The 13,571-nt window shown below is 40.4% G+C and overlaps 1 protein-coding gene and 1 long non-coding RNA gene across 24 annotated transcripts in view; one reads left to right on the top strand and one right to left on the bottom strand.

Annotated features, from left to right (window-relative positions):
• C2CD5 (C2 calcium dependent domain containing 5) overlaps positions 1 to 7,472 on the bottom strand; it is a 100,755-nt gene extending 93,283 nt beyond the window's left edge. For all 23 annotated transcript variants that reach the window (XM_053895472.1, XM_053895476.1, XM_053895474.1 and 20 more), the window contains exons 1-2: positions 7,359 to 7,472; positions 7,085 to 7,204 (exon numbers count right to left, since the gene is read on the bottom strand). In XM_053895472.1, coding sequence (XP_053751447.1) covers positions 7,085 to 7,174 — 90 coding nt within the window. In that variant the 5' untranslated portion in view covers positions 7,175 to 7,204; positions 7,359 to 7,472. The remainder of the gene's footprint in view (positions 1 to 7,084; positions 7,205 to 7,358) is intronic.
• LOC109268736 (uncharacterized) overlaps positions 7,355 to 13,571 on the top strand; it is a 45,476-nt gene continuing 39,259 nt past the window's right edge. The window contains exon 1 of the long non-coding RNA XR_008419606.1: positions 7,355 to 7,467. This is a non-coding gene — a long non-coding RNA (uncharacterized LOC109268736). The remainder of the gene's footprint in view (positions 7,468 to 13,571) is intronic.

The following is a 13,571-nucleotide window of genomic DNA, read 5'->3' as shown; positions in this document are numbered from 1 at the left end:
GTAAAGAATGAAACTTAATGGGGATGGGGAACCCTGAGAAGAACAGAAATTACTGTTCAGTTACAAATTTCATTACATTTTAATATTCAAAATATCAAGGAAATACTTATTGCTTAAATTACCCAGTAACTGCTTAATTTGAAGTAAAATGTGGTTAGGATCATAAAACTATTCAAAACCTTTCGAAAGCCAAATGTACTTAACGGTTTGGATTCAACTGCCAAAACTACCATATCATTCTTTACGTTATGAATTCAGAGCCCCCTTCAGGTTTGTCCCACTATACTGTACTGTTATATTGTGCCTTTCATTGTTTTTTTTTTTTGGTCAACTGCCCATTCTAGATACAGTAAAGATCTGATAGCTCCAAACTGCATTAAACAAACATTTTAGAAAAAGGAAAAGGCTAAAGTGTGTATTTTTGCAAATTGTGATGATTCCCCTTCTACTAAAGAATCATAGTTCATTTGGTCTTATTTAATTTGAAGGAGATTTTATTACCCAGCAATTAAATGAATGCCTTACAACTTTATTAAAGAACCTCAGGGATTTTAATGAGATTCCCTAGTAAAGTAAAAGCATTCTCTTTCCCCACTCATTAGCTAAATTACCTTGAGAAAGTTATTTAACCTGTTATTTAAGGCTGTTTCCTCTTCTGAAAGGGGGGTTGTTGTAGTACATGAAAAAAATGCATGTAGAGACCTAGCAAAATGTCTGGTATGTCATTAAACATTAATTTCTTTTCCTCTCTCTGTTCACTCACAGGCTCCTGGGTAAACACAAAATGACAATATACCTTGCTGAACAGTTTGTAACATGCACATTAATACCAGCATAAACTTCCATTAATACTTCTTTTATACAGAACTTCTACCTCATTTATCCTGGAAATTCCTGCAAGAATAAACATCTTTAAATACTACTTGGTCTTCACTGGCTTCCTAAATTTCTCACATCATATGTAGTAGAAATTCCCTCAACCAATGCAATCCAGACCAGTATTTGATCAGTTCATCAAATAATATGGTTAAATCAAGGAATCATTAAAAATGATACAAACTGTAAAAATTTTAAGATAAAACATACAAATAAATATTCATTCCTCTATCTTTGAATGTAAGGCTAAGGCCTCTTATTTGAGTAAGGGTCCACTGTTAAGAGTTCTGCATCATCTTTTTTGCATAAGCCACACCCATAATGTACCATCTGTGATTTCCAGTTTAGGTTTTTTTTATGATGGTAGAACTTAAAATTGCTTGTAAAAATATATGAACACAGAATCCTAGATTTTTTACAATCTTTTCTTCATCTAATTCAAGAGTAATGTTTAGTGACTGTATCCATATGTCTTTACATAACATTATCAACTTCATTTTCACACTTATTTCACCAATTTACATAAGGTTTAAATACATTACAATAACAAATAGAGTTGGCATAAAACAGGTTTGGGGAAAAAAACAAAACTGCCTTTTGGTAAAGTATTATTAGCCAACTGATGGGAGAAGCACACACACAGGCACACTGGAGAATAACCTAGCAATGTGGGTATTCAAAAATATGCTTATGGATGGGGCACCTGGGTGACTCAGTTGGTTAAGCATCTGACTCTTGATTTCAGCCTCAGGTCATAATCCCAGGGTCCTGAGATTGAGCCCCCTCAGGCAGAGCCTGTTTAGGAGCCTGAACATGGAGCCTGTTTAGGATCTCAGGATTTTCTCCCTCCCTTTCTCTCTCCCTCCCTCTGCCCCTTTCCCCTGCTCATACTCCGTCCCTAAAATAAAAAAAGAAAAAAGAATAGGCTTATGGAAGGAATGCAGAACACTGGGAACTGTGATGAGTGAATTAATGCAAATTTGTTAACAGAGCTTCTACTGTACAAACTTCCACCCCATAGTTTTCAGACCATTCAATAATCTGCATCTCCCTACCTAGCAAATTTTATTCCCCACAAGAATCCTCCCTTCAATTACATATGCTCTATCCCTCTCCTTTTGCTTTTACCAAGTTTATCCTATTCATCTGAAAAATGTCCTTTTTTCCTCTCTGCCTATAGAAATTTGACCATCCTTCAAGTCCAGCACAAAGACTTCTCATGACCAGCTCAGGCACCATTATCTCCCTCTCTTACGAGCTTATACAGCACTTACAGTCTACATCACACAATTTATCCCTTTATTATACAGTAATCCTTCATTATCCCCTTTTTCCTGCATTAATCTTTCCCTTTCTGCTGGATTTTTCCTGTTACCACACAAATATGTTCTAATATCTTCTAACTTAAGTACTGAAAGACACATACTCCCCAAATAACACACCATTTCTCCTCTCTTCACAGCTGTATTTCTTTAAATAATTGTCCATTCTTGCCACACCTCTTCCTCACCTCCCTTGTACCCCTTGTTAACCCTCTTTAACTCATTACAATATGGGCTTCCTTCACATTCCTCTTGTTGGCATCAGTAACAACCTCCATATTGTCCAATACAGTGATTTCTCTGTCCTCTTTACTTGACCTCCTCAGTGCCATTTAAATGGTTGAGGGCTTCCTCTTTCCAGAAACTTCCCCTGTTGCCTTTTCAGACATTACTTTCCTGATTTTTCTCTCCCCCAACTGGCTGATAATTTCTGTTTTCTTCCCCTGGTCCCCCTCCTCTAATAGACATTTAATATCAAGTTTTTTCAAGGATCCATTCTTCTCTCTCTCCTCATTCAGAGGTTTAAAAAAAGGAACAGAACCAACTCCTAAGGGAATTTTAGAAATTTCTATGGGTGTTTTTGTGGGGAACAATAGTAATATTTAGGAGGAAGGACCAGAGAAGGTAGGTGTCCTGCAATGCAAGAAATAGTCCCCTACAATGAAGACTTGTCTCATGACTTTCAAATGTCCTACCAGACAGTCACAAAGGATTAAAAACCCATCTCATTCTACAGATAAAAGTACTGTAATGGAGTTTTCATATACATAATTGTCAAGAAATAAAACCAACGTGTAAATTAAGAGAAAATTCTGCTTTTTCCCATGAGTTGACTACTTTGAAAGATCAGATAGCAATGAAGGCCATCTGAGATGTCAAGACTGCACAACTGTCTCACTCTCTACGGAGTCAGATTCATATGATTTTTATACAAAGTGAGGCACTCCCTCTCTTGTATCCTTGCTTTATTTTCTCCATATTCTCGCTATTTAACAGAGTTTATCTTTTCTTTAATGATCTTCTTTATGAATTCCCTCCTCTCACTAAAATGTGAGTTCCATGATTAAAGAAATTTTTGTCTAATCCACTGCTATATCCCCAGCACATTGTATTATACTCAGTACAGTGATGGGTATATACAAAGGCTTAATAAATATTCATGTTCTCAATCTGATTACTTTGCATCTTCTACTATGTTCATGAACAAGTACTTCCATATTGAAATACAAATTTTAAAAAGTCTCTTATCATACTATACTTAGAGCAATATATTGATTTTTAATTGTAAGGATTGTTTACATCAGCTACAAATATCATGCCAGCGTAGTAAAGAGTGGATTTCAAAACACGTGCTATATAAAGTGGGTACTGGGTCTTAGAATAGAAAAGCACTGGCCTGTATGAGCTCATTTCTAACTCACACCTCTCTTCTAAACACCACACTCAGAAATCTAACTTCCTCACTGACAACTCCAATTAAAGTTCTTAAAGACGTCTCAAACTTAACACACCTCGACGGAAACTGACTCTTCACCTACTCAATCAATCTCTATCAATCCCATGGAGTCTCAGAAAATTACCCCCAAAATTCCAGAAAACTAAGAGTCATCTTTTAGTTTCCCTTTCCCTGGTCCCCTACTCCAGTCGACCAATAAATCCTCTAGAATCCCTCTTCACGGTGTATCTGGAATCCATCCACTTCTATTACCAAACCAACATTTTGGCTCCCATCTTCTCTTTTTTGAACTATTATAGAATCTCGTAATTAGCTATTTGCTTCCAAATAGCTTTCTCTTTTCAGTTATTTCTCTTTTCAGTTCATACTACAGGTAGTAAAAAAGAGTACTCATCTCAACAGCCGCTTACTACAGAATTTGGAATAAAATCCATACTCCCAATCACGGCCTCTAAGATCCTGAACGATTGGCTCCTTGACTAACTCTACAACTTTATCTTACACCATTTTCTCCTTTACTCACTATACGCCAGTCATACACATCTCCCTTCACTTCCTAATACACTCCCTAAGCAGCTGGCTCCTTCTCATCCAGCATGTCTTCTGATGGACACTTCCTTTGAGGTCTCCCCCAATTACCCAATCTAAAACAGATGTTCCTTGCTACTCTCTATTGCTTTCATATCACTCATCACAGTTCCATATTTAATCATTTCTTTGCTTTTTAATGTCTGTCTCTTCCACCAAAATATAAACTCCATAAAAGCAGGAACGAAGTCTATTTTGTTCACTATTACGTACGCATCAGCTACACCAGTGACTAGCACTGGACCTGGCAAATAGCACTTATTAAGTATTTGCTGGAAAAAGGAATTAATAAGTCACCCTTAAATCCAACCCCTCCCTTACCAGCAAAACCATTGATTCCCAAGGCATTATTTTACCTAGGAAATGTCCCTTAAGTCTTTCTCCTCTAGTTGGTTCCCATAGCCATTCTCAACATGCACATACTGCCTGGATAATTTTACCACCTTCTTAACTGATCTCCCTGCCTCAACTCTCACTTGTCTAGTTCATCAATAACATTATCATACAAGTCATCCTATAAACAACCTAATACAAACATCACCTTATTTCAATTCTGCTTAAAAAGTTCTCTTTGCGGGGTGCCTGGTGGCTCAGTCAGTTAAGCCACCAACTTCAGCTCAGGTCATGATCTCACAGTTCATGAGTTCGAGCCCCGCATCGGGCTCTGTGCCGACAGCTCAGAGCCTGGAGCCTGCTTCGGATTCTGTGTCTCCCTCTCTCTCTGCCTCTCCCCTACTCACACTCTGTCTCTCTCTCTCAAAAAAAAACATTTAAAAAAAGTTCTCTTTGCTTACCCCTGCTTATAAAGGAAAATTATTCAGTACAGAAAACAAGATTTGGCACCAACCTACCTTTCCAGGCTCATCCCCCACAACCTCCACTACTCACATATTCCCTTTTACTCCCAGACACATCCCAAACTAAGATAGTTCCCTGAACATACCATGTATCCCATCCTGTGCCTTTGACGTTCCTTCTGTCTGGTAACATCCTGAGTATCCTTCAAGGTTCAGCTCAAATGTCATTTTCTTAGTAAGACTTCCTAAACCTTCAGAGACAGAATGAAGTTTCCATATTCGACAACACTCATCACCTTGTCCAGAGAGGCAATGTTAGCACAGTGGTTAAGAGAACAGACCACAAGGCTATTTACATGGTTAAGAAATCTTAGGCAAATTATTTACTGTTCCTAGGCCTCAGTTACCTTAACTGTAATATGGGATAATAATATAATAGCAGGACTGTTGTAATAAGAATTAAAAAGTACTTAACAAAAACCTGGCAATAATGAGACTCAACAAATGTTAGCTATTAGTTATTAACCTCAACTATATGGGTCAGTCTCTGAGCTACCTAAAAGCAAAGACTATGCTTTGGTAATTTGTGAATCTCCATTACCTAACAGCTGACCCAAGAACACACACAACATGTTTTCTCAAATGAAAATGAAGTTGGGATTAAGAATAACTATACCAGGGGCGCCTGGGTGGCGCAGTCGGTTAAGCGTCCGACTTCAGCCAGGTCACGATCTCGCGGTCCGTGAGTTCGAGCCCCGCGTCAGGCTCTGGGCTGATGGCTCGGAGCCTGGGGCCTGTTTCCGATTCTGTGTCTCCCTCTCTCTCTGCCCCTCCCCCGTTCATGCTCTGTCTCTCTCTGTCCCAAAAATAAATAAGAAACGTTGAAAAAAAAAAAAAAAAAGAATAACTATACCAATGTTTGGGAGGAAAAACTGCAATTATTAAGTCAGAAAACCTTTAGGGAACATCAAGAATACTTTATACTTAGGGGTGCCTGGGTGGCTCTCAGTCGGGTTAAGCATCGACTTTGGCTTAGGTCATGATCCCACGCTGGTTGGTATGAGCCTTGGGTGGGGCTCTGTGCTGAGCCTGGAGCCTGCTTCAGATTGTGTCTCCCTCCCTCTCTGCCCCTCCCCCATTCACGCGCGCGCTCGCTCTCTTTCTCTCTCAAAAACAAAAAGTAAACATTAAAAAAAAATTTTTTTAAAGAAAAGAATATTTTATATTGATATGAAATCAGGTTGTATATTATCCTGTAGCTATCAACTCTAAGCATTAATAGCCCAAATGATTATTATTCTAATGCTCTGGCTCATCATGTCAACTTTCACTACAATTTTTACTTGGCTTCTTTCAGACTTTGGGTTATTACCTTCCGGGCCCTAGGCCTGTGCTAATTTGCATGAGCTTTAAACTAATCATCTGACTTAAAAAGCAATTTTGCAATTTAAATCCATGGCACTTAATTGGCTTCCTACCTCAAGGCACTAAATTACCCTAAAACAGCTCATCAGACCTACCAGTCTCTACAAGAGCAGAAAGCTTTCCAGCTGTGTTTTAACTTAACACTGATGATTCAGAGAATGTTATGCTAAGGGGTGGATCGCCACGCCTTCTAGGTCTCCAAGTGCCCATAACGGACTGTATCTACATTTTTAACGTGATCTCCATCACTTCGGCGTCAGAAGCCACCCTCCTAAACAGAAGAATGTACGTGTGTGTGAGTTTCGGTGGCTGAGCGGCCACGCCTCAGGATCGCTTCCTGACTGGCAGGTGGCCTGTTATGAGTCCTGACATCAGGGTCACCCCAGCATGCAGAGCAGTAACTGCCTCCCCGCGCGGCGCGCCACAGACGCCTGTGAGCGCTGCACCCATCACATGGGCTGCAATCTCGTCAGTCAGCCCTCAAGGGACGGCTGGACAAGCACCGCACAAAGGACGCCAGTCGAAATGAGAATGGGCTGAAGAGCTGGGGGTGAGGTGGGTAGGATCCTTCACAGGGCTTGGCACTCCCTGTGCTTTGAGGGGCAGGACCTTGCACCAACCTCCACGAAGGCATCAGTCAGGTCACTAGCTCGGTCCATCACTGGCAAATGGCGCCCGGCCACGATTTTCACCTTCAGCTTCCCAGGCATCTTTCTCGGCTTCGGCCTCTCCTTGGGCTCCTGCAGAAACAAACAAACGAGTCTGCGCCGAGCTCCAAGCCCGGCGGGGGAGGGGCGGGAGCGCGCGGGGAGCGGCGCGCGCTGCCGGGAGCGCGCGGGGTAACTGACAGTGGAGGGCGCGCTATGGCGCGCCGCGCCGATGGTTGCCACTCACTCTCGGATGAGTAAGGGGGCTGTCCCGCGCGGGCGCTGAAGCCTCATTCCGGAGAGGCAGCCGGAGGAGTGGTCCCGGTGGATTCTTCTACCCCGGTCCCACAGTGCTGGTAAGAGAAGCAAAAGCCAGTCAGCATCCCGTGGAGCCTCTGCCACCCCTAATTGTATTTTCCTCCCCCCAAAATGGCGGCTTTCGGGGCGTGGAGGAAACATCGATCATTCGGCGCTCGGCGCACTTTGTAGGGGAGAACTTACATTCACGGAGAGCAGATGGAGGGGGCGGGACGGACTTCGAGGAAGCCAGAGGGCAGGGAAATAGGTCGAGCCCTGCATCATCCACCGAGCCGAGGCTGCTTCCCTGAAGGCGACCTGACTGCGTCCTTCAGGGACGAAGCGCTGGTTCGGCTCCGTGACTTCACTGGTCGCCGCCTTCCCAGCTGCAAGGACTTATTCTCGAAGGGTATAACGGAAGGGGTAGCGGCGGGGAGTGCTAGAGGAGCGATTGCCATCGGCCTTTACCCGTTAGTGGTTCATAAAGTCTGGTTAGCTGGTTTCTACCTGGACGGCGTGTAGTTTTTGTTTTATACGAAGGAGAGTAAGAAATTTCAGGGATATCTCGGGTAGTCAAATAAGTCTTCTTTAGCAACATTTTTTTAGTCAGTCATATACACGTGTACTGGGTTGTAGATGTTACTGGTTAGGTCTTGGGGGAAAAAAACAAAACTTTGAAATCCAAAGCCACTGCTTGAAGAAGTCTGCCCTGCCTTCTTAGATCAGGTCAGTGTGCTTAATAAGCGCAGACAAGCCTAAAGATAAGACCTACTTTACTGGCAGGAGTTCAGGACCTCCTACCCTGTGAAATTTCTAGTCAACTGCGAGAAACCAACTAGATGAGATTAATTAAACATCTTGAACAATCAACCCAATTATATATATACATAAACATGCAAAAAAAGAGGCATAATCTATAGGCTCAGACCATCAGAGAAAAATTAGGGAAATTAAGGCACACTGCACAGGATGTAACACAAATCACTCCATACCAAATATCAAAAACAGCATTAACGGCACATGCCATATCAAATACCAAAATCACCATTAACAATGCCAGTAGAAAGATTTTACCCCCGGATTCATCAGGAATGGAAAATTCCCAAATGAAGATTGTTTGTTTGTTTAAGCCAATATAACTTTAACTTTGAAAACACTGAACAGGTCCGGGTGCCAGGCTGGCCCTGAGGGTGCAGCGTGTGACTGTTGATCTCCAGTTGTGAGTTGGAGCCCCACATTGAATGTGGAGATTACTTAAAAATAAAATCTTAAAGGGGCGCCTGGGTGGCTCAGTAGGTTAACAGACTTCAGGTCACGATCTCGCGGTTTGGGAGTTCAAGCCCCTTGTAGGACTATGTGCTGACAGCTCAAAGCCTGGAGCCTGCTTTGGATTCTATGTTTCCCTCTCTCTTTCTGCCCCTTCCCCTCTCATGCTTTGTCTCTCTCTCTGTCAAAAATAAATAAACATTAAAAAATTTTTCTAAGGCAGCAAATCCTTCTATAGAGGGAATGTTGTTCACATTAAGTGAGAAGTTGAACTTCCAAAGGGAAAAGAAAAAGGCTTCCTCAGAATAAAAATTTTAAATATTAATCACTGACTTTTTGGAGTACAGAAAACTATCCATTCAAACTATGACTAAAGGCTAGAAAGCCACAGCTCCCAGGTAGATTTCCTTAGATCCTACTGCAGCTTTCTGTGCAATCTAACTACTCTTAAAATGCCCTTACAAAACTCTCATGGTGAGCGACAGACACTATGTGACCAGTTCATTTCGGTATGTTTTGTTTGGGTGGTAGATTTGAAATAGATTTTTTACTGAAATCAAAGTATTACCACGCTACCAATTCATTAAAAAAAAAAAACAACTAAAACCTAAAAAGAAAAAAATTAGAAAATTGAAGGTTTGCAACAATCTTAATGGAAAATAATGTTTTGTATTACAAGATGTTGTAATGTAAAAATATATTTGCAAATTACACAATTAGAGGTTAACAATCTCAGCTTCCTAATTAGTATCCTGTAAGGTACTTGTTCATACCTGTTGCCTCAGGCTTCATTAACAGGAGATTATAATTAAGATGCTTCCTGAAGACTTTTTTTTAGTAGAATTAAGCCTGACTTCAGTTTGTTTTCTAATAATTGTACTGGTTTGTTTTAATTCATGCTGGGCACAGTGTGGACTTTTCCTGACAAATCTATCATGATCTGGTTCCTGATTAACTTTTGTAGCTTCATACTTTACCACTCTTTTTGCATCTCAGATCCTACAGTAAATAAAGTTAATATGTATTGAATATTTCCTATGTACCTGCTACTGAATTCAGTGCTAGGGAGCTTTAAAAGCTCCCTAAAATTCTACGCAATAGGAATTATCAGCCTTCGTTTTATAGGTAATGAATTTGAAGCTTTGCAATGCTTACTTGGTGACCCAAAGTCATAGAGCTGGTAATGTTGGAGGCAGGATTTATATCCAGGCAGTTTGATTCCAAGAACCCCTCTTTAAAGGCTGTGTGTAATTTCGAGGGCACCTGGGTGGCTCAATTGGATAAGCAACTGACCCTTGATTTCGGCTCAGATCATGATCTCAAGGTTCATGAAACTGAGCCCCAAGTCTGGCTCTGCTCAAGCAAGATAAAAATTGCTTGGGATTCTCTTATCTCCCTCTCTCTGCCCCTCCCACACTCGTCCTCTCTCTCAAAGAAACACTTAATAAAATTTTAAAAAATAGAGGCTTATGTAGTTTCCTATAAACTATGCATATTTCTCTGTCTAGAATGTCTTGCTCATAGTCATCCTTGCAAACACTTAAGAACTCATAACTCAATTTAAGTATTACTTCTTTTTTTAAATTTATTTATTTTGAGAAAGAGAGGTGGTGAAACCAGGGTAGGGATAGAGAGAGAGGGAGAGAGAGAATCCCAAGCAGGCTTCATGACTTCAGTGCAGAGCCAAACTGAGGGTCTCCATCTCAGGAACCACGAGATCATGACCTGAGCCAAAATCAAGACAGAGATGCTTAACTGACTGAGCCACCCAGGCACCCCTAAGTGTTACTTCTAACATCTTCCCTTATCTCCTTCTTGATAAACCTACACTCCCACTTCCACTGCTATGCTGCTACTAAATCCAATATATCTATTATTACACTGTCTATATACATAATTGTTTTTCTGTGTCTCTCCCCTATTAAACTTTGAGTACCTAGAGGAGAAGGACTGTTTCCTGTACATCTCTCAATTCTCAGTTCCCTCCCTGTGCCTTTCATGTGATCCATAAATGCTTACAGAAGTAAATACTTGTGGAATTAAATGTTCATAACGTATACATTTATTGCTTTGCTCTCTTTTCTGGCTTCCTAAAATGTTCCTTTTAATCCTTCTCCATCCTCTCAAGGTTAAATTTCTCAAGGGTTATCTATATTTGGTGCCTTCTCCTCACTTCACAGACACTCTTAAAACAATTTCTGACTTTAGCTACCACCACTCTACCAAAACAACTTTCACCAAGGCCATCAATAACTTTTGGCTGTAAAATCCAGTGGACAGTTTTCATTTTACAGGACTCAGTAGCATTTGACACTGTTAATCATGTTCTCCTTGAAATGGTCTTCCTCTTCATATTCAGACACCATGCTTCTCTTATCTGTTCTGCCATATATATATATATATATATATATATATATGTATATATGTATATATATATATATATATAAACGTATATTTCTGCCTTCTCAGCTTCCTCGCTGTCCTTAACAAATACGAGTTTTCTTTAGGGTTTCAGTTCTTGTCCCTCTTCTAACTATAGTCTCTCCCTGGGTGATCTCATTCATGCCCATAATTTTGATTTCTTTCTATTGAGCTGAGGATTCTAACACTTTTATCTTTAGCTCACAACTTTCTTCGAGTATCTGGACCCATATATTCAATTGCCTAGTTCCTGTTTCCATGTGGAGTATCAAAGTGACCTTAAAATCCATATCCAAAACCAAACTTATTTTGTTTACCTCTCCTACAACTGTAACAACAGCAATTATAATAACAACAACAAAATAAAAAGCCTGGTCCTCCTCTACTGTGTTACCCATCTCAGATTGCAAAACACCAGCTACCTAGTCAAGTGCTCAAGCTGAAAGTTTGAGGGTAGGTACAAATGACAACTTGAACACTCAGGTACTTTTACTTCTCAAGCAGCAAATCAGCTGAGTAAAGGGTAAAATTGAGTTAAATTGTTAGGTAGACTCATCTTCCCATTGGTTCCCTTGTAGCTCATAAAGGAGTGTTTCATGTATGGTGGGCACAGTGGCCACAATAAGTTAAAGTTTCTCTAGATTGGAAGATTACTGAAGTGGGAACACGTTGCTTTGTATCAGTATCGGTGCATTTGGTGTGCCATGTCAACCTGGTGTAATGAAAAGGTTATAGGCCTTGACTTTCTTATTGTGCCAGCATCAGGACAAGCCCTCCTACTTGTGCCTGTACTGCAAAGCCTAAAGGTTTTCCACTTACGTCTACTTAAGGCCTTTGTGGAAAACTCTAGCCACAATTGATAATAATCTTTGATTCTTCCTCTTCTTTACCCTTGATGCCCAATTAATTTCTCAAATCCATCTACTTTCCACCATTATTTCTCACCTGGAAGACTGGAATCCCCACTTGTACTCTTGCTTTCATCTAATGCATTCACCATAAAGTAGCCCAAGTGATCTTTTAAAATCGTAATCTTTCCATTACTCTGTTTTAGAGGAATTTCTTGCCAAAGATCAGGGGATACTCCCTTATTCTTGTCAGACCCTTTTCTTTATAAGAAAGTAAAAATGTTGAGGGGTGCCTGGGTTGCTCAGTTGGTTGAGCATCAGACTCTTGATTTTGGCTCAGGTCATGATCTCACGGTTCATGGAATCGAGCCCCACATCAGGCTGTGGATTGACAGTGCCAGAGCCTGCTTGGGATTTGGTCTCTCCCTCTCTCTCTCTGCCCCTCCCGCACGTGTGCTGTCTTTCTCTCTCTCTCAAAATAAATACTTAAAAAATAAAAGATTTTAAAAAAATTAAAATGTTCAGGGGCACCTGCATGGCTCAGTCGGTTGAGCGTCCGTTTCTTGATCTCGGCTCGGGTCACGATCTCATGATTCATGAAATTGTGAGCATCGGGCTCTGTGCTGACAGCGCAGAGCCTACTTGGTATTTTCGTTCCCTTTCCTTTCTCTGTCCCTCCCTCATTCACTTGCTCTAGGCCACTCCCAAAATAAATAAATAAACATTTTAAAAAATAAATAAAATAAAATGTAAAAGTAAAAATGTTCTGAAATTCAAGAGAGAGACATCGAAGTGGGTTTTTATTTTTGTCTTGTTGGGTTTTTTAAAGTCAGATTATACCTTCTTCCCCTGGTGTTAATCTATCACCTAGCACCGAATTATTCCATTTCAAATGAATTGTTCAAATAAATTGTTTCATTTCAGTATCTACAAACTGAAGTAGGTCCCAATTCACCTCACTTCCCAGGACCCAAGTTATATGTCTGACCCTTAAAAGTTAACACTATACTTCCTCCTATACATACCATTTTTCCTTTCCCAATTAGATGGCACTAACAGAGTTTTTATGATCCTATAAGCCATTATCTTCACAGAGACACTAACACTTACATTAATTAAATTAATTACATTGATATATAATTCCCTAACCCCTTGAGGGTAACTTCAAATCTTTTCCTATTCTTAGGGGAGGAGCCCAGTAATCTATACAATATACACTGGAAAGCAAAGCTAGAGATACATATTTACTGAATTTGTCATTCAGCAAGATTCAGCTCCCAGTGTGGAGAAGCATTATTCAGTAGAAGAGTGCTGACAAGTGGAATGGTTGCTAATTACTGCAATTGATGGCAAGAACAAAAGTAAGCTGAGTTTATGGCTTGTGCCCTGCACAGCCTACTGTGATAGGACACCTACTCGGTCTGTTCCAGATAGCTACATAAGAAATTTTTAAACCTGCTATAGGTTGTGTTGCTTCCCACAGGAGGGAGTAGTTTTACATGTTACAGGTGGTATACATGCAGACAGCAACTGCAGTTCAGATGAAGTTGAAATTTTAACAATACTTGCAGAAACCCTATTGGAACAAGATAAGTTACATATCTTTTAATACTAAAGATGTCAAAACT

This window comes from Panthera pardus, unplaced genomic scaffold, assembly GCF_024362965.1.
Source record: "Panthera pardus isolate Hobbes unplaced genomic scaffold, ASM2436296v1 HiC_scaffold_6, whole genome shotgun sequence".
In the NCBI taxonomy this organism is placed as follows: domain Eukaryota; kingdom Metazoa; phylum Chordata; class Mammalia; order Carnivora; family Felidae; genus Panthera; species Panthera pardus.
This window is presented reverse-complemented; position numbering and strand designations above follow the sequence as displayed.